We start from the raw sequence: 27,143 nt of genomic DNA, 5'->3' as shown, positions 1-27,143 counted from the left end.
CATGAAATAGAAGGAAATGTGTAAGTTGAAGGTATGAGCAGGTGAAAGATGGTGCTTTGAGTGAGTAAAATGAGAGAGTGGGGAATCCTGCAGCTCTGCAGCATGGGGCCTGGATTCAGTAGTTTGGTGTGGGACATGACAGGGGCATGATGGATATATTGCTTGTATTTTTTGGGTGGAACGGAGGGGAAGTTTCTATGTATGTAAATGTGTGCAGAGTTAGAATGTTAGTTTTGGCAGTAAGGTGACGATATGGGGATAAGGAGTGGAATGTCCTAGGTTGATTATGATCTTAAATTGTATCCCCATTTGTCCACCTAGCCCAGAAATAGGTTTTGTATCCTTAAAACTTCATCTAAGAGTAAAAGTGAGTGGAGAAGAAGCACCGAGTCTGTTATCAGAGACTGTACTTGCTCCCCCCGCATCCCAGGATGGGGTTTTGACTACAGCTCAGACAGACAACAAGACACAGATCACCTTGGCTTTCCAACTAGCCAAAGCAGAGAGGTCTTCCTGGACTGTTTTCTTTCCCTTTTCCTTGAAACGGATCGAACCTGCTCTGAACTGGGGACTCAGGGGAGCACTGGGAGCTTGCACCCATGGACTACCGGGCAATGAAATGCTGGGCAGCAGCATTTTCCAGCGCCAGAGGGACTGATAACAGAGCGAACACCCACAGGAAAGAGACCCTCTGAAGTTTGTCATCGCTTCAGAGTGGCGAGAAGTTTTGTAATTTGATATTGTTCATTGTTGTGCTGGGTAGTGCTGTGCCTGTTAAATAAACAGGCTTTTTCCACTTCTCTCAGAGAAATCTCTTTCCGAACCGGTTGCGGGGTGGGAGAAAGGGGCCACATGGGTTTGCTTCCCAGGGCGGGGGCCCATTGGAGGTTTTCTCCCAAATTTGCCCTAAACCAGGACAAATACTTTTATTGGTACCCAGCACGTGGCATGAGAGAGTGGAAAACCAGGAGAATGCCACTAACCTGGTCACCAGTGACACAGAGTTGAAGCAGGTAGCATATGTTTTCAAGTGCACAAACGGTACACTCCAAATCAAAGGCAAGATCAACTCCATCACCCTCAATGACTGCAAGAAGCTGGCTTTGGTGTTTGATGATGTGGTGGGCATTGTAGAGATCATCAACAGGGATGTTAAAGTTCAGGTCATGGGTAAAGTGCCAACGATTTCCATCAACAAGACAGATGTGTGCCACGTTTACCTGAGCAAGAGCTCCCTCGACAGCAAGATCATCAGTGCCAAGTCCTTGGAAATGAACATCCTCATCCCCACCGAGGCGGGGGACTTTACTGAATTTCCTGTCCCAGAACAGTTCAAGACAGTGTGGAATGGTCAGAAGTTGGTTACCACTGTGACAGAAATTGCTGCCTACGCCGAAAAGCTCCAAGGCTCATACCCTCCCCTGGCCTTGCTGTGGGACAAATCTGCTTTCAGATGATTCTCTTAGATTTCTTGTACCTTTCTGCTCTCAAACTGCTTCTCTTCTACCCAAGAGACACAGCTGCCTGCCATCACTGAGATTCCCCTGCCTAGGGCTTGGGGTAGGTGGCGGGTCAGTGATTGTCCACCTCTCTCAGCAAGGAGGTGTATTTTTCACTCCCTTTGTCCCATCTAACCGCACCAATCGATCAGAGTCTCAGTGAACTTCACAGCCAGTCCTGGCAGTTGGCTTTCAGAGTGTTGTTTTTGTATTGCCTTTAAGCAAAACTTCATGTGAGAGGAATGTTGTCCCCTTTTGAACGAGTACCGGTGTCTGTCGGAGCCCACAGTACCCAGCTGCTGGGGCAGGTGTCTTGGGAAGGTCCTGGCAGCTGCTCGTTCCAGCTCTCTGGAGCAGTTGGTGGCATCACAGCACATGGGAACGGTTTTGTTGGACCAAAGTCTGAGGACCTGGGCCAATTCCACCCTGATTTCTCTTCCATCATTCCCAGTAGCTCAGTGCTCATTGTGCCATGACAGGAGGCTTTCATTCCCCAGTGCCACACACAGGAAGGCTGCAGCAGTGTCACCGTGGCCACCAAGCAGCCTGGCTGGTAGCTTGGAGCTGAGCACCTCTCATTCCATCGGCTCTCCGCCTCCACAAGGGAACCTTTTCCCCAGGGCTTCCTTCTTGGAGCAGCTGAACTCAAGTTCAGTCTTCCAGGATGGTTCTTCTGAACCTGTCCCCTTCCCCAGAGGAAGGGCCTCCTCCATTCCAGGGCAGCAGTGCAGAGTTGTAAATACCTGACTTGGATCAAGTGGGTTCATCACTCTCTTCCTCATCTGCAATCAGCCCCCACTGAATCCTCCCCTTTTTTTCCCTGTGTTGCTTGGCTCTTTATTTTGGTGGAAGCTCATAGTCTCTGTTCCAAGCACCTGGAGCAGAGTGATGGATCACACAGTACTGTACTGGCCCATAAAAGCATATCTTAAATGCATTTCTTCTGTAAAGTGTCAAAGATAGATTTGGATTGGGAACATAAGGGAGAGTTGTTCCTAGCCCAATGGGCTCATGATGCCTCAGGTCATCAGGGTAGAGATGCCACCTATAAGTGGGCACGAGACCGAGGGGTGGATCTACCCCTGAACAGCATTTCTCAGGTTATCTATGACTGTGAGACATGTTGCACCCATGGACTACCGGGAGCCCAGCCTGGGCAGCGGCATTTTCCAGCGCCAGAGGGACTGATAACAGAGCGAACACCCACAGGAAAGAGACCCTCTGAAGTTTGTCATACCTTCAGAGCGGCGAGAGGTTTTGTAATTTGATATCGTTCATTTGTTCATCCCATTTTTTGTTCATATTGTTCAACCCATTGTTGTGCTGGGTAGTGCTGTGCCTGTTAAATAAACAGGCTTTTTCCACTTCTCTCAGAGAAATCTCTTCCTGAACCGGTTGGGGGGTGGGAGAAAGGGGCCACGTGGGTTTGATTCCTGGGGGGGCCCCATTGGAGGTTTTCTCCCAAATTTGCCCTAAACCAGGACAAGTAGTTACCTGTGGCATCCAGGAAACCGCAAATGGAACAGGAAAATCCACAAGGCAATCTGGTGGTTCTGTAGGATACTGAGGGAGGGAAAGAAAATACACTTTGGGATATTATTTTTCTTAGCAATTGAAAGTCAGACATACTCAGCTTCCAAATTTGATAACAAAATACGAGCATTTAAAGGATTTTAAGAACTTGGCTGAGAGGAAACAGTTTGTAAAACATTTTCAGGAATACTAATGAATGTTAATTATCATTTAAAGAAGAAAGCTACATGCAAATGTTCTATATATAATGACTTAAACCTCCCGAGAGTGGCCTGGCTTGCTCAGTGAGGAGGTTTCTCCTCACTCCGGTTTTGAGGCAGCAGATGTTTGTGGGGTTCACTGATTTTCCTCAGGAATTCGAGTCTATAAAGCGAGAAAAGAAATCAGGGGTGGACTCTCTCCCTGGTTTACATTCCACATTTTATTTCTGTGAAGGGGAATCCAAAGGGCGAAAGACAAAAGATTTGGGGTTGGGGGGGTCTCTTTTAACAGGGATTCTCGGAGGGAGGGAACATCAGAGAGAGAACCAATTATTTTTCTCAGTAAGTACATCTTACAAACTTTCTACAAATCAAGGTTACCCACACCAAGGTAAGAAATAACAGACACCAACTTCTTCAAATGCCCACAAAGGTGTAGGATTATCTTCCACAGAGGAGGAGAGGGGGAGAGAGGAGGGGGGTGGCTTGTTTCCTGGCAACTCAGGGGGGAAAGAAATGGAAGGTAAGCACATCTTCTCAGCTTCCACAGCTCAGAGGCCTTGCCATAGCTCAGAGGTAAAACTTCCGTGTTGGACAGAAAGTTCTCTCTGTTACCACCCCTGCACTTCCCCAGGCTACCGAAACTTCAAGCAGCTGGAAATGCCAGCAGGGTCCTCTCTTTACTCTATCCGGCCTCTGGCAGTGGAGCTGAGGAGAAAAACTTCAGTAACCATGGTAACCTGACTTCAGGTAAACAACAGGAGAATGAGAAGTGGAGCGGGGAGGGGGGGGCAGGGGGGAATCACAACTAAAAGAGGGGAAAAGATATATTTTAAGCTATCAACTGCTAACAAAAACTAACTTAACAACATTCTAACAACTTTACCACAACAATATCAGTATTTAGTAAAGGCAGCAGACTCACAGTTTTCCATGTTCAGTGGTCACAAAGGCACATTAAAGAAACCTTAAGACAAAGCATGAAATTTTTTTACAAATTTCTCCTCAATTACCCATACTGGATAGCAAAGTTTAAAAATCAAACAGTCAATTAATCAGTAACTAATTTTTATTTAAGCTAAACTATTTGTTCTGATTGGCAATGTTTTGTTTTTTAAAACTGAAAGTAATCTAGAGTACTTAACTATTTAGAAAGAGACGAGTGAACATAGAACCAAAATTAAAACAAACCCTTGAGCCAAATTAAGAGAGAACAATGTGAAAAATTTTTAAAAGGCTGTATTTAAAAAAAAACCCAACAAAACCAGCCATAAAATGTTTGATAACACCTTAGCTTATTACAGTTACAATCAAATGTGTGTGTCAGAAATCATCCTATCATTCTTTAGGACAATTTAAACAATTATTGAATACAATATTTATATTGGTTTTCTGAGCATGCAGCTAACTTTATCTAGAGAAAGCATTTTCATACCCTTTGCCAGATCATTCAGATAATTACCAAAGTGTCTTAATTATTACACAACAGGCAAATCCTTGCAGTGGCCTATTTGAAGCCTTGGGGTCTGAAATGCTCCTACACTGATCTTAATCAAAGAAAGAGCATAACAAAAATAAACACACTTTTATTAAAGTATGTTATCGAAAGAAATGCCTTCCCAAAAAATACTTCAGCCAAGTCTTCTCAAATGTAGTGTCCGTGCGTACAAAGGCAAATCAAATCCCCACACCACCAAAACAATGTTTCACACACAAATTTTGTCTGGCAAGTTTAAATGCCAGACATGGTTTCAAAAGGACAGGTAATTGATCCTTCATCATTGAAAACACTTGAAAACAAAATGAAAAAAAAGAAGCAAAAAAAGAAAAAAGACAATTACTTATTAAAATAGACAAGTCTGATAATCTAATCTTTTTATTACATACATCTTTAGTTGTTAGATGGTGCTTTCTTCTGCTATGAAGAATATTCAGCTATTTTATTATGATCAAAAGAACCCCACAAGTTTGTACAAGGACAGAAAATGAGAACCTCCATTCTCTCAGGACAATGCTAAGTTAAGGCTGAACAGAACCAGCCAATGCACACGTGTCAGTATTTGACCGTGACAGCTGCTTGGGAAAAAAAAATATTGCACTGTGAGTTTTTCCTGCATTTTTATACTTTCAAACAGTAAAAATACCTTACTTCTGTTGTACTAAGAGCAAGAAAGCCTTAGGGCAACAGGCTGCACGTAATTTCTAGTGTCATATGAAGCGTTGTATTTATCCCTTATAAACAACACAACCTGGTTCCTCTCCTTGCACATTAAATAGACTATAATTGTACATCCTGATGGATTTCTTCCATCAGTGTATTTTATAATGGACTGACTAGCAAATTAATAATGCACTCATTACTCTCTGCATGTAGAACAGTTTTACTCTTTTTAAAAATCCACTTGAGCAACACTCATTTCCTAAAGGTATTTTTTCCCCTCCTTTTCCCCTTTCAAAGGGGAAGCTTGTTCATGTTATGCAAGACTGAAAAACGCCTGGTTTCTAGAAGAACAGGATGCCTGTGAAGGTGGGATTTAATCCTACAATACTGTGCCCCCTCCTCATGCTTTCAAGATTATAACTCAAGATGATGGGCCACAGATAGTCCCAAACAACAACACCCAGACACTTTTAGATCCCTTTTTCCCCCTGGACTGATTTTCTGAAGACAACAGTTATTGCCAAGCAATTGTCACCACACAGCCTGGATATTCACAGTCTCTGATGAGAGATTTATGCCTTGAAATGAGACAGTCTATGAAGAAACATTGCAACTTGAGTTCAGTGATAAGTACCAGGAAGAATTAAAATTGTTCTCTTTCTGCAAATGCCAGGGGCTTGATTTGCAAGTACTGTCAAAATGAGACATTTATTTAGACTAAAAAGAAATAATTTTTCTGTCTGACTTCAATTTTTCATAAATCTTTACATCTCTGACTTTAACAGCAAGACTTGTTAATAACCAACCAACGCACAGTCTCTGGATGGAGTGATAATGAAGGAAAGTCTCCCAGATGGCTTTGTCTGCAATCCAGTAAAATTAGTGCAATATCAAAGTTTTTTTCATATGATGCACTATTGCATCTTGCAGATAACCATAATCCAATATTAATTTTAAATATAGTTAGTCTGAAAACCCTCAAACAAGGAAAATATAACTGACCTATCACCTTGCAGAACAGACACACCAGCAAACAAACCAATCCTTTAAAATCCTAATGAATTAAGAAAAATGGATTTATTTCAAGGCAGCCTCATGGTATTTTGTCCCACATCAATTTACCTTTGCATTTAACTTGAGAGTGATCAGATGCTGTCAACCACAAGTCTTCAGCTTTTAACTTGACTGTGGTCAGCCCAGTGTCCACATAGGCCACTCTGGAATAGAGAAGAAAACTTTCAGAGCCCTGCAAGAAGCACAGATTGAAAGGTCTGCAATACTCTGATTAGTCTGTTACAAATATTAATCAGAGGGAATCCTATATGCCAAGCATTTCTGCTGCTGCAGATTTACTGCTGTTAATACACCAGCCTCGTGCCTAATGCAGTCATATATCTCTGGGTTATTTACAGCGTGTGTGTCGTTCTGATTGGGAACGGCGATAAAGAACGACACGGACACTCAAGGGAGTCACAACACGAGAATTCTCTCTAGTTTATTGCTCCAGGCTTGTCTTATAGACAGATATGTGGAAAGTACAGAAAAGAAACTCTTATTGGTTAGTAAAGTGCTACATCACTATCATTGGTCAGTGGGGTTCAACACCCCCCTGACTTTCTCCTGCAAGGAAAACAAGAGGACAGACAAACAGCACCTGGCAGTTGTTTTCTGTCTCTGAGGATTGTTTTGAAATCCTCCTTTGAATTTCCCAGGATAGCTTCTCTGGCAGGACTGAGAGGCCATGGGGCCTGCAGTTTCTGCAGCTCTCTGCAGCCTGCTCCAAAGCTAGCACCCATCGCGTGTGTCAGGGCTGATGCTGTGGTCAGTGAGCACCATGTTTCAGTTTTCCATCACCGGAACCTTTGACACACACAGCACGTTCCTGCCAGCCTCTACTTATGTACACATTAAACTTCCTCTCAAATCTTTGATCCATTTCTGCAGTTTCATACTCCATGAGACTTTTATGCTCTTGATTTGCTTTTCTCTTCAATGAAGTTCTTTTATTATCAATACTATTATTGTGGGAAATTCAGTGCATATTGGTTCATATTCTGAAATCAATTTTCTGCAGAAAAGAGTACCCAAGCAGGTACAAAATGAGTTATTTATGATGATTTGCCTTCATTTCATGTCAGTTTTACACTGTATTCATGCACCCCAACAAGCAGAAAGTATGTACTAAATGTGAATGAGTTTTAAAACTTCTCAATCTTTGCTTTAGATGTGACTGGTTTGTGCCTCCCACCACACTGAAGATGGATACAATTGTAAAATATATTGTTCTCTAAAGGTGGATTCTGCTTAGTAGCTTCAACAACTGCCAAAAAGGTTCAAACCTCTCCATGTATTTACCAGTAAACTGGGCGTGTGGATATTTTGGCATTTTTACTATCTCATTCCTGTGTAAAGATAAAAAGCAGTTCAAGATAATTGCACAACTTATCACCCAGACTGATGAAAAGATGTAACAGGTTCAGAGAGATCATCTGCTTGCAGGCCTAAGCAACATTTATTTTTTTAAACTGCTACATAGTAGAAAAAGGTACACGGTTCTCTCAAGTGAAACTGGCAATGGAGTTGTAGAGGTTTGTGGAAGTAGATGTACACTGAAGGGTTGCACATCCCTAGGAAGGAAGCGAAAAGAAGAAAATTATCTGCATAAATAGGCTCAATAGGAGGAAACTTAAAAATACAGATGGAAAAAGCAGTAGTGGTAGTAAGAAGGGAGAGAGAGATCATTTCACATTTAATGCTGATTAATGCAATATTAAAGAGACCTGCAGATTTCTGGGACTATTTCTCCACAACAGCTGAAAGAAAGACAAGTCTTGATAAAAGTGTCATTCAACTGGAACCAGGTGAACTTGATATACTTAGAAAGAATTAGAGGATTCTTTCTCTGACTGGGGGAGAAAAATCATTAATCCTGCTTCGTTCCAACTTTACCTCGAAAGTGTACCAGTTTTATAAAGATGAGAAACTACCTCTAAACCACCCTTCCATCTACTGCTTCCTGAACCAGCAGCTAAGGCCCAGCACAGATGCTGCAGTGAAAAATGCTGCAGTGTCCACACCAAAGCACAACTGGAGCCTGCAGCACTCTGCTCCAAAGATCCACAGCAAAGGAAAACAGGAAAATTCAAAGGATGCTGCTGAGGTGTCAGGGATTTTACCTGTTCTGACATTCATCTTGTTTGGACCACTTCAATCTTGATTTGTAAGAAAAGGCTGGATTCTTTTGGCTTAAAGTCACACTTTTTGTATAAACACATACGGAATTGTGTACATAAGGTGATATTTCACTTAAACAGACTTTGATACCTCTCTAGGCTCCATCACTTTATCATAGGGGAAAAAAAAAAAAATACAAAAAAAGGAATAAAAGGAATCAGCATAAAGATGGAAAGCCTCAGGTAAATCTCTGAAGTCCAGAATGACAGACGAATGACTGAGAGCATAGGACCAGGCAGGATTCCCTGGAAATGGAGAAGGCAAGAGAAGATATTTCATATGAAATTAATGGCAAAGTATCAAGCAAAAGAGCTTTGAGATTTGAGACAACATGGACTTAAGAGATATTGGCAACCTTTATGAATCTCCATGAGGGTGATAAGAGTCCTAAAGGTGTTTTATAGTTGATAATTTGCCTTCCCAGGCAAATTGTCACTGACTCAACCAGTTTCATTAAGGGGAAGTGTTAGAAGAGCCAATGACTTCCAATTTTTCAGGTGGGTTTGGGTGCAGTCAGCTTTCAGCATCACCCAAAACTTGCTAGGAATGAGTAAATCTGGGGTACAGAATAAGCAAGGGTTTTTCCTAAAAAAAAAAAACCTTCACTAAAGCTCAAGGTGTGAGCAGTGATTGCTCCTCACTACCAGCACCAAACACAGGCAGTTCTGCTGAAAGATCATTGCAGGATGTTCTGTAACTGCCAAGTAAATAAAGCATCACTTACAGCTCACAAGCAGTCTCAGTTAAGAGGATCTCTTAGAGAGTCACTTTAGTGTTAAAAGCACTCAGAAATCAAAGGTGTGACTTGCTAATGGACTTCACATTGCCTGTCCAGGTCATCCTGCTTCCAAGTTGGAGTAAAACCGATGTGATTTCCCCATGTGCAGAGTAGTCCTTTGATTAATCACTGACTTCTCCAACCTTCCTTCAAGATTTTGGTTTTTTTGGGTTTGAGTTTTTTTGTTTGTTTGTTTTTTGGTTGGTGTTTTTGTTTTTCATCCATTTTGGGAGAACAAACATAACTGAAAATTTATTTCCCGTGTGTTTAAGAAATTTTACCTGATATTCTCAGATTTGAGTCTGTGAAATTTAAATAGAATACGGCACAATTACATATTAACAATGGCAATCGCCGACACAATCTTCAGCTGATTTCACAAGGGTGTTTTACATCCTTAAATAAAAGTGGGCCCTCAAAACAAATTCCCACTTAATGTTAGTCACATCTTGTTTATCTATATAGAAATCAGATGGGAAAACTCAAAACTGCTCTTACACCTCAGGCTTCTTTATTTCATTTAACACAATATACACTTGGTAAAGTTTTGGGTAGAGTTTTTCATATTCTCCCCTCCACTCATGAATTTTTTTGGTGGATTTACCTTTCTGTGGAATAAATAATAAATTCCTCTAAGAAGATCCTTGTGTTCTTAAAAGCAGGTTCTTAAAAAGTTATTATTCTAATTCTAAAGAACATATGAAATGTTTTTATTCAAACATAAAGGTACATGGCGGTCAACCATAATCTGTAGCAACAGTCACAACTAGCTGTACAAAATAGGGAAAAAGAAAACTACTAATATTGACATTAAATATGTTTAATATACCAGTAGTTCATAGGTCAGAGAAGACGTGATTTCTTAGTAGAGTATTGCTGGGAAGGTAGAATTAGAAAGAAATTATAAATATGACTTTGTAGCCAGAAAGGCTAAGGAAGAAATACAAATGATAGCACGGTTTGAATAATTCAAAGAAACCGGGCTGGTATGCCAGAACACATTCTTTCCTGCAATAAAACCAAGCTGAGACCCCTCATCCCAGCCTTATAAGGAAAGGTCTGAAGGACCCTGAGATAACTAAAAATATGCAAAAATAGCGATTTCTATAGGTTGTACACAAATGTTACTATATTAGTATACTTAGAAAGATTGGTTAGAAAAGGAATAGAATATTCAAAGGTATAGGTTATATAAGTAGTGGTATAGAAGAGCTCGGCCTCTTGCTTGCTCTTTTTTTCCATCTCTCTTGCCCTCTCTTACCCTCTCTTGCTCTCTCTCTCTACCTCTCTACCCCACGCCCTGAAATAAACTTCTAACACTTAACTCGATTATAGAGGTCTCTGCCGTGTCTCTGACCGTCCCCAGAAAACGTCTCTTACAGATTGGCGAGCCAGCCAGGAGCAGATCGTTTTCTTCAGCTGTAAGAGACCCTCATGGACGGTAACTAACACTTATCTGTCGTGCCTGCTTTCCCAGTACCGTGAGCAAGGACCACGCTGCTTAGCAGCGAGTTGGGCCGAAGCTCTTTAAAGTTGCAAGGGGAGTTCCTGAGTCCAGAGATGCTGAGGATCGGTGTCTTTTGGAGCTCTGGGAGACTCAGCCCGGGAGTGGAGCACAGCGAGGTGCCTGGCACCGCTTGGTGCTGTGCTGGAAAGGGGTTCTGAGCTCGCTGCAGTGTTGCAAAGCAACAGCTAGAAGCGGAGCTTGGTGAAGGAACCCGAAAAGCAGCGTCTGGAGCCGCAGCAGGGGAGCCTGGCCAGCCCCCACGAGAAGCTGGGATTGGATACGCTGTTTTCTCCGGTACTGAGGTTAGTGCGCACAAGTTTTAATCATGGGACAATCTTACTCTATTCACGACAGAGACCTCTATAAGCGACTAAAACATTTATTACGCTCTGAGTCCAATAATTTACCGAAACAAGAGCTAAAAGATCTTTTAGAATGGACTCTACTTAACTTCCCCAACGCTGACCGTTCAGCTGTATTTACTAGAGATTTTTGGGACACGGTCAGTATTAAACTCTTTAATAATATCTCACACCGCGATATGACAGCCGCGCAGCTAGTACCAGCGTGTAGAGCTCTCGTAGAACTCTTTCATAATAAGCAACAACCATCAGTGGCTGTCGCGTCGGATCCGGTCCCTACTACGCGTTTGTCCCTGGCCACAGAGACCCGAAACGTGGCCAGGCCCATTCCGGCCCCCCGAAACTCAGTGACTCCAGCATCCGCAGTTTCGCGCGTCCCTTCCCCACCCCCCCCAGCCCCCGTGATTTCGCAATCTGTTCCGGTGACCCCATCCCCCTCGGCGGACCCTGCGGCCCCCGCCCTTGCTCCCCCTCCCCCTCCCGATACTGTTCCCGCCCCCAGTGTGGCAAGCGGCGAGCTCCCCGCTCCCTCAAGAAACCCCGTTTCCGCTGTCACAACCCCCGCGCTGCCCACCCCCGGCTCTGCCCTCGCGGTGCACCCCGCCCCTCCCGCTCCCGTCACCGGTGCGACCCCGCCCCTTGACTCCGCCCCTGCGCCTCCGCCCAGCGATGTCATCGTGGCTCCTCCCCCCGTCGGTGCTGTCGCCTCAACTCCACCACCCCTCCTCCCCACCGGAGAATCTCCCGCTCCTCCCCCGCTGCACCCTGCGGCCGTCATCGCGGCTACCGCTTATATTCTATCTGCGCTACAAAGCCACACTGCAGCCTCTTCCCTAACTCTTCCACTACCTCCTGTCACCGTGGAGTCAGCCCCGCCGTCAGCAGCGGGTCACACCTCGGCCCCTGAGCCGACACAGACCACTGCTGCCTCGAACATCTCGTTGTTTCATTTTTCTCCGCCTCCCGTTTTGCCGCGGCCCGCAGACGTTCCAGCCTCCGCTGCCCGGTCCACCCCGGCCCCCTCAGCTCCTTCTGCTGTTTCTCTCTGGCCACGCGGTCCCGAGCCGCAGCAGATCCCGGTTCTGTCTGCCACGAGGGCCGCCACCACCGACCCTGGACCGGAACTTACACAAACGCAGTGTCAACCACAGGTTTCCACACAGTCACAAAACACCGCGCTACTCCCACCAGCGTCTGGTCCTGTGTATTCCCCTGATCCTCTACCAGACCCGGCTGTAATATCACCAAGAACTGCCGCTTCGCTGTCAGATGCCCCCGCGCATTATAACCGCGAACAACCGAAACCTGCTTCCCTGCCCTCGCCCGTGCCGCAGCTCCCAGAGGCTTATCCGCAAGTGCAGCATCCCGTTCTGCCCCCTGACCGTCCCTTATTGCAGCTACTGTCAGCCGACACTACAACTACAAGGCCGCCGCTACACCTGGCTACACAAAAGGTACAAAAGGAAAGGGGAATTTCTAACACAGTATCTGCATTAATAAATACAGGAGAGACAGTGAACTATTCTATGCATGCAACCGCTAATCCCCTGACTTTACCACTTCAAAGTGAGATTGTAAAATCCGAAGCTCCACTACACATAAATTCCCAAGAATGTTATGATGATAGCCAACTTACAAACTGGCTGGAAGTCAAAAGACAAATTTGCAAAGAAGAAAACATAAACCCCCTAGCAATGCCGGTGTTATTTAGTCAGCAGGCGGGCGGTCCAAGAACATGGACAGCTATTCCACCCCAGGAGATAAAAGAACTGCGAAAAGTGATAAAGGACAGTGGCATTTGCTCTCCATATTTTAAACAATTGCTGAAAAGTACACTAGAAGAGCATACTCTCACACCCAATGACTGCAAAAACCTTGCTAGCATTACCCTTACAGATTCGCAATTTATGCTATGGGAATTGAAATGGAAGAGACTACTCAGAAATGTATTGGACAATTATAGACGTAGTAATGATCCAGATTTGCGTGCTCTCACCCTGTCAAAGCTCACAGGTGAACCTCCAGATGACCGAAATGAAAATCAGATAAACCTGCCTAGGGTAGCATTAGATGACATCAAAAAAATGGCACGGCGAGCCTTCTTGCAAATTCAGCCTGCTGGAACTTTTGAAAAAGCTTATAACCTTATTAGCCAAGAAGCCTCTGAGCCATTCACAACATTTGTGGATCGTGTAATTCAAGCTGCTGAACGCCAGTGTGGTGATGATATAGCCCGTCCAATTATGATACTGGACATTATCGAAAATAATGCTAATGCCGAATGTAAGAAGGTGATCAAAGCCCTGGGAAAAGAAAAGCCAACAGTGCCAGAAATGATAGACGCTTGTAACAAAATAGGAAGTCCACAACATGTAGCAGCAATTCAAGCAACTGAATTGGGGAGAACCTTAAGGGAGAAGCTGGAAAAAGCTCTTTTAGCACAAACATCACAAGCTGCAGTAATCGCGGCTCAAGCAGAGGCACGAGATCAAAAGCTCACTGAAACCCTACTGCACATCGAAGTCTGCTGAAACCTCCACACCAGCCAGTGACCCTGCAAAAAAGAGCCAAGAAGCAGACGCCCAAGCCTGATCTACGCAGAATCTTCAAGAAGAAAGTGATCTACCAGAAGCAGCTCAAGAAAAAAAAAAATGGAGTTCTGTCGTTTACCCAAGTGCATGTTGTTTTTATCTTTTTGTTTTAATCTGTATAGTGATAATTGTAGTTTTAATAGCTATACCTTGTATACTCCAATGCATGCAGAAACTAATGAGTAGAGCCATATCTAATATCTTAGTTATTCATAGACAAAACGGGGGAGATGTTGGGAAGGTAGAATTAGAAAGAAATTATAAATATGACTTTGTAGCCAGAAAGGCTAAGGAAGAAATACAAATGATAGCACGGTTTGAATAATTCAAAGAAACCGGGCTGGTATGCCAGAACACATTCTTTCCTGCAATAAAACCAAGCTGAGACCCCTCATCCCAGCCTTATAAGGAAAGGTCTGAAGGACCCTGAGATAACTAAAAATATGCAAAAATAGCGATTTCTATAGGTTGTACACAAATGTTACTATATTAGTATACTTAGAAAGATTGGTTAGAAAAGGAATAGAATATTCAAAGGTATAGGTTATATAAGTAGTGGTATAGAAGAGCTCGGCCTCTTGCTTGCTCTTTTTTTCCGTCTCTCTTGCCCTCTCTTACCCTCTCTTGCTCTCTCTCTCTACCTCTCTACCCCACGCCCTGAAATAAACTTCTAACACTTAACTCGATTATAGAGGTCTCTGCCGTGTCTCTGACCGTCCCCAGAAAGCGTCTCCTACAGAGTATCACCTTTCAGCTTAGTTATTTGAGACAGAAAATATCCCTTCAGTTGATACAGGTTTGCTGGGTGTTTTTAATTTAAATACAAAGCAAAATCAGTTTCTGAATAGAGTAAATGAACAGAACAAGCACATCTGATACGTTCAACTCACAAAAGAGGAATAGATTTCTAAAGATGATGTTTGTTAAGAACTAAAATAATCATACCTATTCCAGCCTAGTATTTCTAGATCTCTGACAAGACAGGAGTAGTATTCTGGAGGCCGTGAGATGTGCAGGTCTTGTGTGTTTTTTAAAGCAATTTCCTGTTTAAAAGAACATTAAAAACATCGTTAAGGGCAATTTCAATATTTTTGCATCTATTTAGTTATTTTTGCAATTAATTCAGAAATATTAAGCTTATGCAAAATTAACTGTACGCTGCATTTGTTTTGTTATAGCCTCCAGCTAAAGCAGATAAAGAAGCTGTTCAATAAATTACTTCAGATACTGGTAATGAAAACATCTTCAACTTAAAAAAAACCCCACAGACATTGACAACAGAGTCTTCAGGTGCAAATATCAAATGTGCCTCTTTTTCAGCTAATAAATTTGAAGTCAAGCATCTTGACTGAAAGAGCACTTCAAAATAAGGTTCTATTAAGCCCACAACTGTCTCCTTGGCTCTGCTGCCACAAAGGACAACACATCTATGATATTTCCCATATTTTATATATATATATATATAAACTTCATATAGCAATGAAAAACCAAAATCAGTTTCTCAGTTTCAACATCACAGGATCCCTTAGAGTAAGTTTTGGTACAGACACTCGTCAAGAATGTAGTGATGTCTCAAAAAGAAGTTTTTATTGAAAAGTTAACATTACTGCAAAAAATAAGGCCTAACCATGTGTTTCAGTTGTGTTGTGCTACTTGTTCTCTAAAAGTGCATTTCAGTTAAAATTATGCTTACAGAACACACACATTTATGACATTTAGAATAAAATTATTAATAATTTAAAATAAAATAAATTTAAATGAAAATATAATTTGTAAGACAAGTTTAACAATCATTTCTGCCCAGTTCTCCCACACCATCATCAGTGTTTTCATTCTCTGCAGTAACTGGGGATCGCTATTTTGCCATTTGGAATGGATTATACTTTCACTGCATTCTCATTTTCTGAGTGCTTGTGTAAGTAAGCAAATAGATTGGAATAACTATTGTAAAATATTCCAAAATAGACATTCTTATTCAGGCCCATTCCAAGCAAAGCAGAGCAGAGCAGCAGTGTAATGCCAGGAGGAACTGCTGCTGCAGTTTTGAATACTTCCTCTGTTTTATTCCTGAAATAAAGTAGGTTGGATGAAGTATTCATCAGCAAGAATGTTCATAGAATAATGTTTTACTATTAGATAAGAAGTCCCAGTTTCATGTTTATTAAAGGGTTTGCTACTCTTCAACCCCAGACCTGGAAATCTTCTAAAAGAAGAATAAACAGCAGCCTCTGAAATATTAGGGGGAAAAAAAAAAACCCTTCCTGCATGTATTTGTCAAACTGTTACACAGGTGAAAGCACCTTCAGCAATCCACTGACTGTATAACCCATTGTATAATTACAAGCCTGCTTTACCACCCAGCCAATAACAGGAATTCCAAGAAAATCACTGTAAAGACGATCTCTATACTGAGATCCCTCGCTGGGATTCTAAATTTTCTATAATACTCCAAATTCCAAAGAATACAGTCACTTAAATGGGAGGATATTCATACAACTGTTACGTGAACAGCATATATACAAAATCACTTTTTATTAAAAAAAAAAAAAAAAAAAGCTATAAATCTATGGAACAGTAACCTGTAAAAACTGCAAGTGAAACCCAAAGCTCTAAGAGCCTCCCATGGCCCACACCTATATTCTGCCACTCACCAAAACAGTTTTCAGTTCCACCATAAAGCTGACAAGATCTGGGCAGCTCTGCAGCCTCTGGAGGAGAGGATTAGTTAATTTTCTGCAAATTGTAACTTCTGGTGGTTCAGCCCAACTCTTTTTCTGGTATTGTTAAACTAAACATAAAAAACCCCAAGTGTACACCACATGTTTACATTTTTCAGTTACAGAAGAGAACTTCCAGGAAACTTTATGGAGAAGGAAACATCCCCTGGCATCACTCATTTATGTATTTATGAACCCACATCCATGAGATACAGTGTCTCAACCAACACCATGGCAAAGGCTCCTCCTTGGAATCAAAGCATTCTTTAGGACTTGAAGGCTGCTGTATCCTCACTCCAAAGCTTCCTTTGGGTACTCAGGTGTAATTTAGATCCCAAGAATGAACTGAGTCTATTAAAAATTAATGTGAATTATCCCCTGTGCATTGAATGAACAACTTGTAAAAAAGTAAATATGTTAAAAAAAGAAGACAAAATCTGTTTCTAATTGAGAGGGTAAAGAAAAATTCCAGTAAAAACGTCATCAGTCATTTATTAAAAATTGTTCTAGCCTGACGTCAAAAAAAATAAAAGATAAGAGTTGAATAAAGGTAAATATTCACTGAATTCCATCCATTTCTCATTATATTTACTTGCAAATCCTCATCCATTTAAAAAAAAAACATCTTGGCTCTACAATGAAAGGGAGGCTCTTTAGCCCTTTTAGAATATGTGTACAAGCATAAGCTTTTCAGAATCCTTATAAACAAAGACTTAAGACTGTTTAATAATCATATTTAAATAAGTGGTTTTAAACTTGCATACCTGCTTTAAAATGTGCCAACATCCATGCAGGATCTTCTTCAGACGCCAGCTACACTCTATCCTAGACAAACAAGAGTTTTGTAGAGATTTTAAATTCACAGTACATGATTTTTAGAAGACAGCAGAAAGCCTTCTACACACAACAGCTTTTCTTGGAAAAAAACCAAAGGAACGAAACAATACTTCAGAGCTGCTTTGAGTTTTGTGTTCAAAGTTACTTAAAAATTCCAAATGTCACTATGTCAAAGCCCATTAAAAATTAAGCATCGACCTGCAAAAGCCTGTTCTGTGCCAAAAACAACAACATAATTCTTGCAAGCAAGTGTGACTTCATAAAATCCACTAATATTCAAAAGTGATAACCTGAAAATGTCAAAGTTACCTTTGTAATGCAGTTTTAATCACCCAACCTAGAATGTAACAAAGCTGTGGAATACCACATCTGCTCCCAGTTTGGAGCTGGCTGGCCCAGGCAGAACCATGGAATACAAAGTTAAAGGCTCACCCACGTATGTGGAGTAGCCCTTTTCATCCCACTTGCCACTGACTGCTGGGATAAACAGAAATAAGAACAAAGCTTTTAAGGAAAAGTTGGGTCATACCAATTAATACACAGAAACAGCAAACAGAAAATGAAGTTTAAAAGCTCTGTTAGCCATCATTGCTTAAATTGCTCACCTAATTGCTTAAATTTACAACTTTGCACTGAATTTTCTGTTTCTGAAATGGTCACATCTAAATGATCTATAAATATAAATTATATAAAAATATAATTTTTTCCCAAGTACACTGCTTCATGTATGTAAATACAACCAATTAATTACAACTTTTCAAAGTTAATTAACAACAAAATCTTTTGATATAGGCGATGCTTATCGTCAGCATTTATTAACACTGATGCTGTGCAATTTTGTTGCAAGGTTAAGATGAAACCAGTGCGAATTAATTAATAACACTGATATTGGGAAAAAAAGAATAACTCATTTTCATATCCATTATTGCTTTTATCAAAATTAACTTTGTTACATCACACTTAGAAATTGCTATCATAAAAGTCTCTTACCTGGCATTTTTCAGTTGCAAATCCACCGGCAGCAGTAGCCTGATGTGGAAGTCTCCACCCTTGAAAAGAAGTATTTAGTTAACAGGAAGGTCAGAAAAGAAAAATATTAGACACTTGTGGGAACGACTCCCCATCAGATCAGCTACTAAGGAAAAAACTCTATCTTTTCTGTCTTTCAGGAATATTATTCAGAATCTCTTTCCTTAGGGATAAAAAGCAGCACAAGCGACAAGTACAAATAATGTTGATTTTAATTCTGAAGTTGAAATACTCTTGACCTTTACAATATTTAGTAAAAACTCTTCAGTACATCACATTTCATAATGCAAACATAACACTTTTCAGGAGAAAAATAAACATTATCCAAATCTGGACAAGACCGAAACACATAATTTAATCCAAGTCATGCTGCTGTACATGGAAGTTTAGCTTCAACTCGAGTGAAAGTCAAAACAGACGCTTATCTAAGAAGTAACTATACTAAAAAGAACCTTGGGCACTGATCCACAGCACATTTCATCAGTGTTTTACAAACTGAAAACAAAACCAGCCCCAGGTACATAAATTTAACTTTTTTTCTTGTTAGTGCAATCTATATGCAGCAGCTTCTAAATCCCCCCTACTTGTATTTGCAGTCCTTATTGAGGCCCTCCTCCTACTTTCTTACGGGTTGATCAAATTAAAACTGAAATAAAGAAAGTTGGTGAAGCCCTGAAGCATAGGGGACAGTTTTATCTTAAAACTTTTATTCCAGACCCTATCCCAGCTCAGCACATCTTGAAGCTGGGAGTACTGGGTCTCCAGCACAAGCAAGGCATGGACACGCTGGAGTTAATCCAGGGAGGAGCTCTGAAGGTGGCCAAGAGCTCAAAGCATCTCTCATGCCAGGAAAGCCTGAGGGAGCCTGGACTGTTTAGCTTGGAGAAAAGAGGGATTGGGGAAGGACTAAAAAACGTACAGCCAGACCTGAGCGACACAAACCGACAGGCTAAGGTGACAGAAATACAGGAAATGTCACCTGAATGGAATGAAAAATAACCCTAATTTATAGATAAGGGGCGGGATCAGAGACTGGAACAGGCCATCTAAGAGGTTGCACAATCTCAATGCTTGGAGATGTTCACAACCCGACTGAAAATGGCCTAAAGCAACCTGCTGAAGGCAGAGGACCTCCAGAGGTTCCTTTCAGTCGCAATGTCAGCTAAATTTTTGACAATGCTAGGGGGCACAGACCATGTCTTTTGCCATCTACTTAGAGGAGTAAAGCCCCGCGCTATTTCTAAATTAAAATACACCGTTCAGAGCTCTGTCTGTGTGATATTTTAAGGAGCCACAGCGGCAGAGTGTCAGTGATGGCAAAGCTGGGTTGGGAGCATCCCCGTCACTCTGCCTCAGGCGCTGTTCTGCCCCCCCGGCCCCGCGCTTTCCGCACCCCGAGGGACGATGCATCGCCTCAGCTGAAGTAAGTAAAGTAAATAAACCGCCTCACAAGTAAACAAAAAGAAAACGCCCGCCATCAGTCATTTATGTCAACTTTTACCACAGGCCATGAACGCGGGCACATCCAGCCTTGCCCCAAAAGCACTTTCGTCAGCACAACTAACCCAGCCCAGAAGGCAGCAGGAAGCCATTCCCTGGGCAAACCCGCGGGACGGCGGCGGGATCCCTCAGGGCAGGGAAACGGCATTCCCCGACTCACATTCCCCGTGGCTCAGCCAGGAACTGCGGCAGAGCGGGAAGCGCTTCCCCCTCCCCAGACCCGGCAGGGCGGGAAGCAACCCCCCCTCCGCCTCGGAGTAAAGTCCGCCGGCCAAGGGGCGTCCGGGCTGCGGTACCTGGGCAGTGACAAAGCCCTCGTAGGCGGCGCCGCGGCGGTCCTGCGGCAGCAGCGGGCAGCAGCGGGCAGTGCCGGGGCAGAGCCGGGGCAGGGCCCGCGCTCTCGCCACGTTCCCGCCCGGCGCCGCCGCCGCCGTTCGAAAGCGAGGCCCCGCCCCCGCCTGGGAGCGGCGCACGCGCCCGAGGGCAAGGGAAGGGCGGGCTCTTGAGAGGCGGCGCGCGACGCTGAGGCGGGCGCGCGTCTGAGGTGACGAGCGTTTCACTGAGGGGAGGAGCGCACCTGAGGAGGGGTACGCCTGAGAGGAGGGTTGTGTCGCTTAGAGGAGCATAGCTGAGGCGGGAGGAGTGTACCTGAGGGGTGAGGTGAGTGCCACTGAGGGCAGCGCACCCGAGGAAAAGAGCACTCCTGGGGGACCACACCTGAGGGGAGGGTTGTGTCGCTGAAGGGAGTACACCTGAGGAGGGGGGAAGCGCTCCTGAGGGGAGGAACGCCCTCGAGGGGTGAGGTGCATGCCACTGAGGGGAGCGCACCTATGGAGAGGCGAAGGCCTGAGGGGAGAAGCGCACTGCGCTGGGGGATGCGCACCCTCAGGAGAGGCGCGCGCGTCGCGAAGGTGGGAAACCCTGAGGGAGAGCCCCCGCGGCTTCCAGAGCTCCTGAGGGACAGCTTCCATAGAACCCCGAGGAGCGGCTTCCAGAATCCCGAGGAGCAGCCCTGTCTTCTGTCACAGTAAGGAGGGGCTCCCCTTACTTTGAGGAGCGTCTTTTCCAGAGCGCTGAAGGAGCACGGCTTCCCTAGAGCAGAGCCGGGGTTTCCTCGCTGTTTAGCACATCCTGAGGGGACTGGATTTAAGGTAAGCACTTAGCTGTTATGTACGGATAGCTATTAAGTAAGGCTTATAGTAGTCATCTGACTGTGTCATGGAGATTTTCGTGCCACCCAGGGCAAGGGGTTACTTGATTTATCCATTCTTTTCTAGGAGTCAGGGTTTCTTTTCTAGGAGTCAATGTTTCGTACCATAAGGGTTTCATACTTTGAGGGTTGTAATAGTTCCTCTGCCCGCTCACACAGGTGTTGGGATAAAAACCTTCCTTTCTTTTCTGGGTGGGTTGCTGCCCGGACCTGGTAGCCAAAATCTGTGGGAAAGCCTGAGGAGAGAAACTTAAAACTTCGGGGTTTTTTGTGTTTGTTTTGGAAGGTATTACAACTTTTCACATCACCAAGACTGAGCAACATGCAAAACTAAATTTCTGCCCAAATAGGCATGTTTAAGAAATAAAATACTGTTTTTTGCCCAATTAGATATATTTGAGCAAGAAAACACAGTTTTTTGAAGAGATAAGTGACTTACTGCAGTCACCTAAGAGGTGCGTGGCACAAGCAACTGTACCTGTGGGACAGGAGATGGGTTGAAAGAGAAATGAAGAAAACCATACAAATGTTCACACCTGCAGTTAAATCCTATTCCCTTAGCTTGGGAGGCCCATTCAGGGATTGCATAGAATTAGAAGAGTCAAAAGCAGTGAAACCCTTTGCAGCTTTATGTTGTTGTAGAGGCTATTGGAAATATAATATAGAATGCACAAGGAGGCAATAGAGAGGTGAAAGAGTCACAAGATTTGACATGTAACCTCATCATAGTAAGATTTTCAGGAATATGTGATACTAAATATATATTCTCACCACTGTTTACCTTTTTCATATACCTTGGAAGTATCGTGATTTCCACACATCCAGGAAACTATCAGTGTATATGAGAAAGAAAGATTCAGTTCTGTGCAAGAATGTTGCTTTACTCACCAGTTTATGCTCCAGAAAAGCTTGGACAATGCAAGATTGTTACCAATACAAGAAACATTTTCTAAATACATGCACGATCAAGTTCAGCCCTTTTGTAGTTTGCTCCCCTGAAGCTGTTCCTGTGCCTTTCACTACCCAGCATATCTCACCATGAGCAGTTCATCCAATGTTTCATAGCAATTTGTATCCCTTGTGTTATCTATTAATTTAATTTTGACCAAAACATTTCTCCTCTTGAGCTGTTTTTGCTCAGTATGCATTGCACTAGAAATTACCTTATTTAATTGTGAAGTAGCTCTGTACTTTACCAGGTCCACTGATTATTTCTTAATTGCATCAAGTGCAAAATTGGAGGCAGGGGTTTTCTTCTTCTTTTTTTGGCCATGATTATCTGAACCTCTGGCATTAAAAAAATGTCAAGTCCCTTTAGCCAAGTACATTTATAGATGCATCTAAATAAAAGTACAATAAGATCAGAAGCATTAAATATTTGTCCTGGGGTGACTTTATGATGCTGGTATCTCCAAATGGCCTGGTTTATGTTATATATTAAGTTCAGCACCTTTCAGGCTGGCTTTGAGAGCTAGGGAAGTTGAAACTGCTGGAGGCTGATGGGAGTTTTTTCTCCTGGCCAATAACTGGCCATTTCTGAGAATTGACAGTGGTTTTAACCATTGAAAAGTGAGATCAACCTGTGAACACCTACCTTAAGATGCAAACCCAGGAATTTCTGGCTCTCTTTGGTTTCTGGCTTCTGAAGAGGTGACAGGCTCCTGCTCAGCCTCCCCCTCCCGCCCCCATCAGGCAGAACAAGGCTGCAGAGGGGTTGGGGGAGAGAAAAGCAGGGCTGGCCGGCCTGACTCAGTTTCCAGTTTCTGCCGCTGAACTGAAACCTGACACCATGAACATCTGCAGCTTGAGCAAGACTTTAACTCTTTTACTACCCAGATGAGACTTGCAGATTAATCCTTTTTTTTCCAGAGAGAGGGGAAGAGAGGGAGTGACCAACATGTAAAAACTATCCAAAAACAACCAAAAACTATCAAAGACAGTGAAGAAAGGAATTAAATTTTAGAGGGGGAAGAGAAAATAAGGAGATGCTTTAATAAGCTGAAACATTTTTCTGTTAAAGCTATGGAGATGGACAGTAGTGTTTGAAAAAAAAAACCTCCTTTAATTCATGAGAGAGTATATTGGGAGGAATGGAGTGTTTCAAGTTCACTTCACCATTTGAGCAAATGGTGAAGTGGTTGTGATCCTGTGAGATGCTGAAACAGGGGGGAAGAAGTAATAGTTGAAGATTTGTGGCCTTTAAGTGGCAAAGAGAAAACTTCTGTTTCCAAAGAGGCTCACAAAAACAGATGAAGAGAACTTTTACCTTTGAATAACTCATCCTTGAAAATGTCCATGAAAATGACATCCCTAAACTCATTGACCCATAACACACCTCAGAGTGATGTGAAATGGGAGGAGAGAACTGATGGCAGAATTTCCGGGCAGCTGGCATCAGAAAAATAGAAAGCTATGAAGAAGATAGTTTTCTTGTGTAAAACTCCATAGATTAGCAGAAGAAGACTTCTGTTTCTCTACAAAGACTGATGAAAAGATTCTACCAGGAATTGGGACTGTTTTAACCACCATGGGGTTTTTTTCGTCTCTGTGTTGTCATGTGAACAAGAGAATGGTTGGGTAGTTGGGGGAAAAAATAGTTTCTGAAGGTTTTATTCTGGTTTCTTATTCTTACAGTTTTTGTTAATAAACTTTCTTTGTTTCTTTTAAGTTTTAAGCCTGTTTTGCTCTTGTTCTAATCCATATCTCACAGCAAGAAATAAGTAAGTTTTCTAGTGATTTTTTTTTAGTTACTGCTTTAAAACTACGACACTTATTTGGTGCATTGGCCGTGAAATGAAATTGGCAAATCTAAACTACTACAGCATGCCACGCTTTACGTTGGCAAAACCAATGAAGAGCATTGCAGAAGCCTCATACAAGTGAGCTGAACAGACACTGCAAAGTTAAAGCCTTAGCAGGCACAGGTTGCAGCAGGGGAGGTTTAAATTGGCTATTAAGAAGAATTTCTTCACAGCAGGAGCTGTCAAGCATTGGAACAGGCTGCTCGAAGAAGTGGTTGAATCACCAGCCCTGGAGGCATTCATAAGTCGTGAGGACGTGGCACTCAAAGACACAGTTGAGTGGTGGACTGGGCAGTGTTGGGTTAACAGTTGGATTTCATGACATTAGAAGCCTTTTCCAACCTGAATGAATCTACATGATCCACTCAAGAACTACTCAAAAAGAAGAACTACCACATTCTTGATGGTGATGAGACAAGAAAATATGAAAAAAACCAACATACCCTAGGGAAAAGAAAAAAGCTACGGAGTTCCAGCATGCTTCTACAGCATCGAGTGTTATTTTTTATAGCTAAATAATAATAATAACAAAACAGATGCAAGAGTGGTAACATAGGGGAAATACTTACGTAATATGAAAAGGTTGCTTGGTGAGATTAATGCCAAAAGGACACCACATAAATCATTGTCAAAGCAGCTTGGCCCTATGTTCCGAATAATTTTTAAAAAGCCATCTATTTTTAAAAAGGTTAAAGCAATTTTTATTCCTCTATAGCTTGCATGAAGATGATGTTTCTATATTTTATTTTTCCTCTACACAATTCATGTTCAACAGCAAGGAGAGACAGGGAATTCGTATCTGCTGCTAAGATAATTATCTAGTTCCATGAGGAAAGTCAGATTAATTGGGATTTTATGTAGTATTTCTACACTAGCAGTAAGAATCAGTCCTTTGTAGAAACAGGCATAAGAAATTTTATGGAGTATAAGAATACTTATAGAAACTTGACACATTCAACTGTACAAAAGGTACATGAGCACTAAATGAGGCAACTGTATCCATACAAAAACCAAAATTTACAAATGACTCATACTACTGAAATGTACAGGTGCTGTGGTACTTTCTCATTAAGACTTTATATTCCAATAAAGAAACAAAACCAAGAGCAGTAATTATTTTCTAGTGCCTACTGCCTAAATTTAAAAGCCATATTCCAGAACACAAATCAAAAATAACTACCTGACTTCCAATATCCCAGAGGAGACATGTTCAGCAAGGATTAAAAAATTCCCTCCATTTTCAAACTGTGAAGACACGGTACCTAGTAAAACATTGGCTGGTATTGATCTCTTAGATTACAACAAACAGCCCCAAAGTATTGTACAGAACCTAGATCCAAATTTGAGGTTGTTCTAAGCAGTGTAGCTTAACTGACACACAGACCAATAACAAAAACACGTTGCTAATGTTCCTAACATGCATTTTTTTTTTTTTTTTTTTTTATTACGTGGACTACTTTAATTTCAGAATATTACACTGGCCAGTGCATTAAGCAAAGGCTTTGTGATTTTGATTCTTTGACCAGTGTTCATTAGGGTTAATATAAAGTCCTTGGAAATGCCCCTTATTTGCTTTCATTTAATCAACTGATTACTGCATATGACAAGGAACCTACAGATGCTACAAAACACAAGATCAGTATAGAAACAAATAGGTACAGGGGAGTCAGAGAGCACTGCCCCTAAATAAGCACATTCTTTAAAGGAATGTGGCTCTCATACATGACTCATAGTTTTTCTACATTAGATTACTACATTGCTTTAGATAACAAATTTTTAAGGAGTTCACAAAAGGAAAAAACTTCTAAAGACAAGGAAGTGGGATGCAGTTTGTTACAGAAAACAAAGAGTCTGTAAAGATAACAAAAAAGAGGACAACGAAACTTGTCAAAAGATTTTTCTAGCTGTCAAATTAAAGCTCTGGAGTATAAGAGGAACAGAAAATTAGGTGCTTAAGTAATGTCATCATGATCATATCTGAAACAAAATAATCATAGTAGGGCCAGAAAATCTATGCACTATGTTAAGGACACCTGAGTTTTAAACTCATTCTGCAAAAATAGCCTAGAATTAGACAATTCAGTTTGTATTTGCAGTCCGTGTTTAGATGGTCTAACTCAAGTTTTGTTGTATATCCCAAGGATCAGTGTTTCAGTCAAATATTGTACAATTAAGGAGCAGCTTCCTTTACCTATCAGCTGCTAAAAGCCTTTAAGCAGCTGCAAAATTGTTTTTATCTTTGTATATTTGAATGTCTGACCTCTAAAGACAACTCTCAAATACTTCAATGCTTTCATTAGGAAATACCATCATAAACTATCCAAGACATGAATGCTGGGTTTTATTTATTTTTTTTTTAAACACAAAACTATACACAGAATAGATAAAAAGATACTATTTTCACGTAGCATCGATCTGCTTTCTTCAAACTGTTTTAGACCAAAGCTGCCCATACGCTGATTTCACTGTTACTTTCTTGAGGAAGAAAAGTCAAATAGAGTCTGTCCAACTGGCCTAACAAGAACAATACAGACATTTTAGACCATTTTGATGTATTTAACATGAACCAAATCTAACTGATTAGATAAACACCAAGAATTCATATGATGTCCTACTTAGAACTTTCTCTGGTACATGTATTCAAGAAGTTCAGTGAAGTTTCATCTGGGAGTATGAGGAGCTAAAGACAAAACTTGGTTTTCAAACTGCTATGTTGTGGAGGCCGAAGAAGCGGCCAACCCTGAGAGCCCGGCTCTCCCTTGGCAGGATTCTTCCTGGGCAAGGCACTTTGCTCTCAGAGAGAGAAAAGTGTCACTCCCAGGGGTCTTTGAGTTAGTTATGTTAAACTCTTGTACCCCATTGGTGTTCTCCCCTGCCACTCCACCCTGATACCTGTATCCCAGTTTCCCCCTCCCCTCTCTTTCCCTATAAATCCCCCAGTTTTTCCCCTGTTCGGGGAGCTGCTGTCACTGGCTCCCTTCACTGAGGGCCCTGCTATAATAAAGGCTGTTTCTCAGTGGAATGCCATACAGCTCTCTAGTCTCTCTCTCTGTGTCGCCTGCACGCTGCCGCTGAGCTGAGATCACTCACCGGGCAGAGGACGTGCCTGTGCCCCTGGGCAGTCCTTTTCAGGACGGCTTCTTCAGGGTAGTCATGGCACCCCTGCCATCGACACCACCACGGC

At 42.3% G+C, this 27,143-nt stretch overlaps 1 protein-coding gene and 1 long non-coding RNA gene across 2 annotated transcripts; one reads left to right on the top strand and one right to left on the bottom strand.

Annotated features, from left to right (window-relative positions):
- Nucleotides 1-3,209: 3,209 nt before the first annotated feature.
- On the bottom strand, nucleotides 3,210-21,168 carry LOC111924461 (E3 ubiquitin-protein ligase FANCL-like). Its single transcript, XM_023920621.2, has 8 exons — nucleotides 21,123-21,168; nucleotides 20,245-20,507; nucleotides 18,410-18,468; nucleotides 17,347-17,407; nucleotides 16,517-16,573; nucleotides 14,811-14,908; nucleotides 6,516-6,610; nucleotides 3,210-3,395 (listed from the first exon to the last, which is right to left on the bottom strand). Exons 1-8 carry the CDS (start codon nucleotides 21,166-21,168, stop codon nucleotides 3,382-3,384), a joined length of 693 nt encoding a protein of 230 aa, XP_023776389.2. The 3' UTR covers nucleotides 3,210-3,381.
- Nucleotides 20,418-26,986, top strand: LOC147645201 (uncharacterized). The gene is made up of 3 exons (XR_015282445.1): nucleotides 20,418-20,608; nucleotides 21,018-21,099; nucleotides 24,133-26,986. It is a non-coding gene; the product is annotated as an uncharacterized LOC147645201 (long non-coding RNA).
- Nucleotides 26,987-27,143: the final 157 nt, after the last annotated feature.

This window comes from Cyanistes caeruleus, unplaced genomic scaffold (assembly GCF_971803275.1).
Source record: "Cyanistes caeruleus unplaced genomic scaffold, bCyaCae1.hap1.1 HAP1_SUPER_29, whole genome shotgun sequence".
Taxonomy (NCBI): domain Eukaryota; kingdom Metazoa; phylum Chordata; class Aves; order Passeriformes; family Paridae; genus Cyanistes; species Cyanistes caeruleus.
This window is presented reverse-complemented; position numbering and strand designations above follow the sequence as displayed.

Excerpts from the sequence above, each read along its gene's own strand:
- LOC111924461 (XM_023920621.2), bottom strand. The coding sequence starts at position 21,168 with ATGACACAGTCAGATGACTACTATAAGCCTTACTTAATAGCTATCC. Across the intron at positions 17,408-18,409 it reads TTGCAACTGAAAAATGCCAG|GATAGAGTGTAGCTGGCGTC; the intron begins GTAAGAGACTTT and ends TTGTTTGTCTAG. Across the intron at positions 16,574-17,346 it reads GTTGGCACATTTTAAAGCAG|AGGCTGCAGAGCTGCCCAGA; the intron begins GTATGCAAGTTT and ends CCTCTCCTCCAG.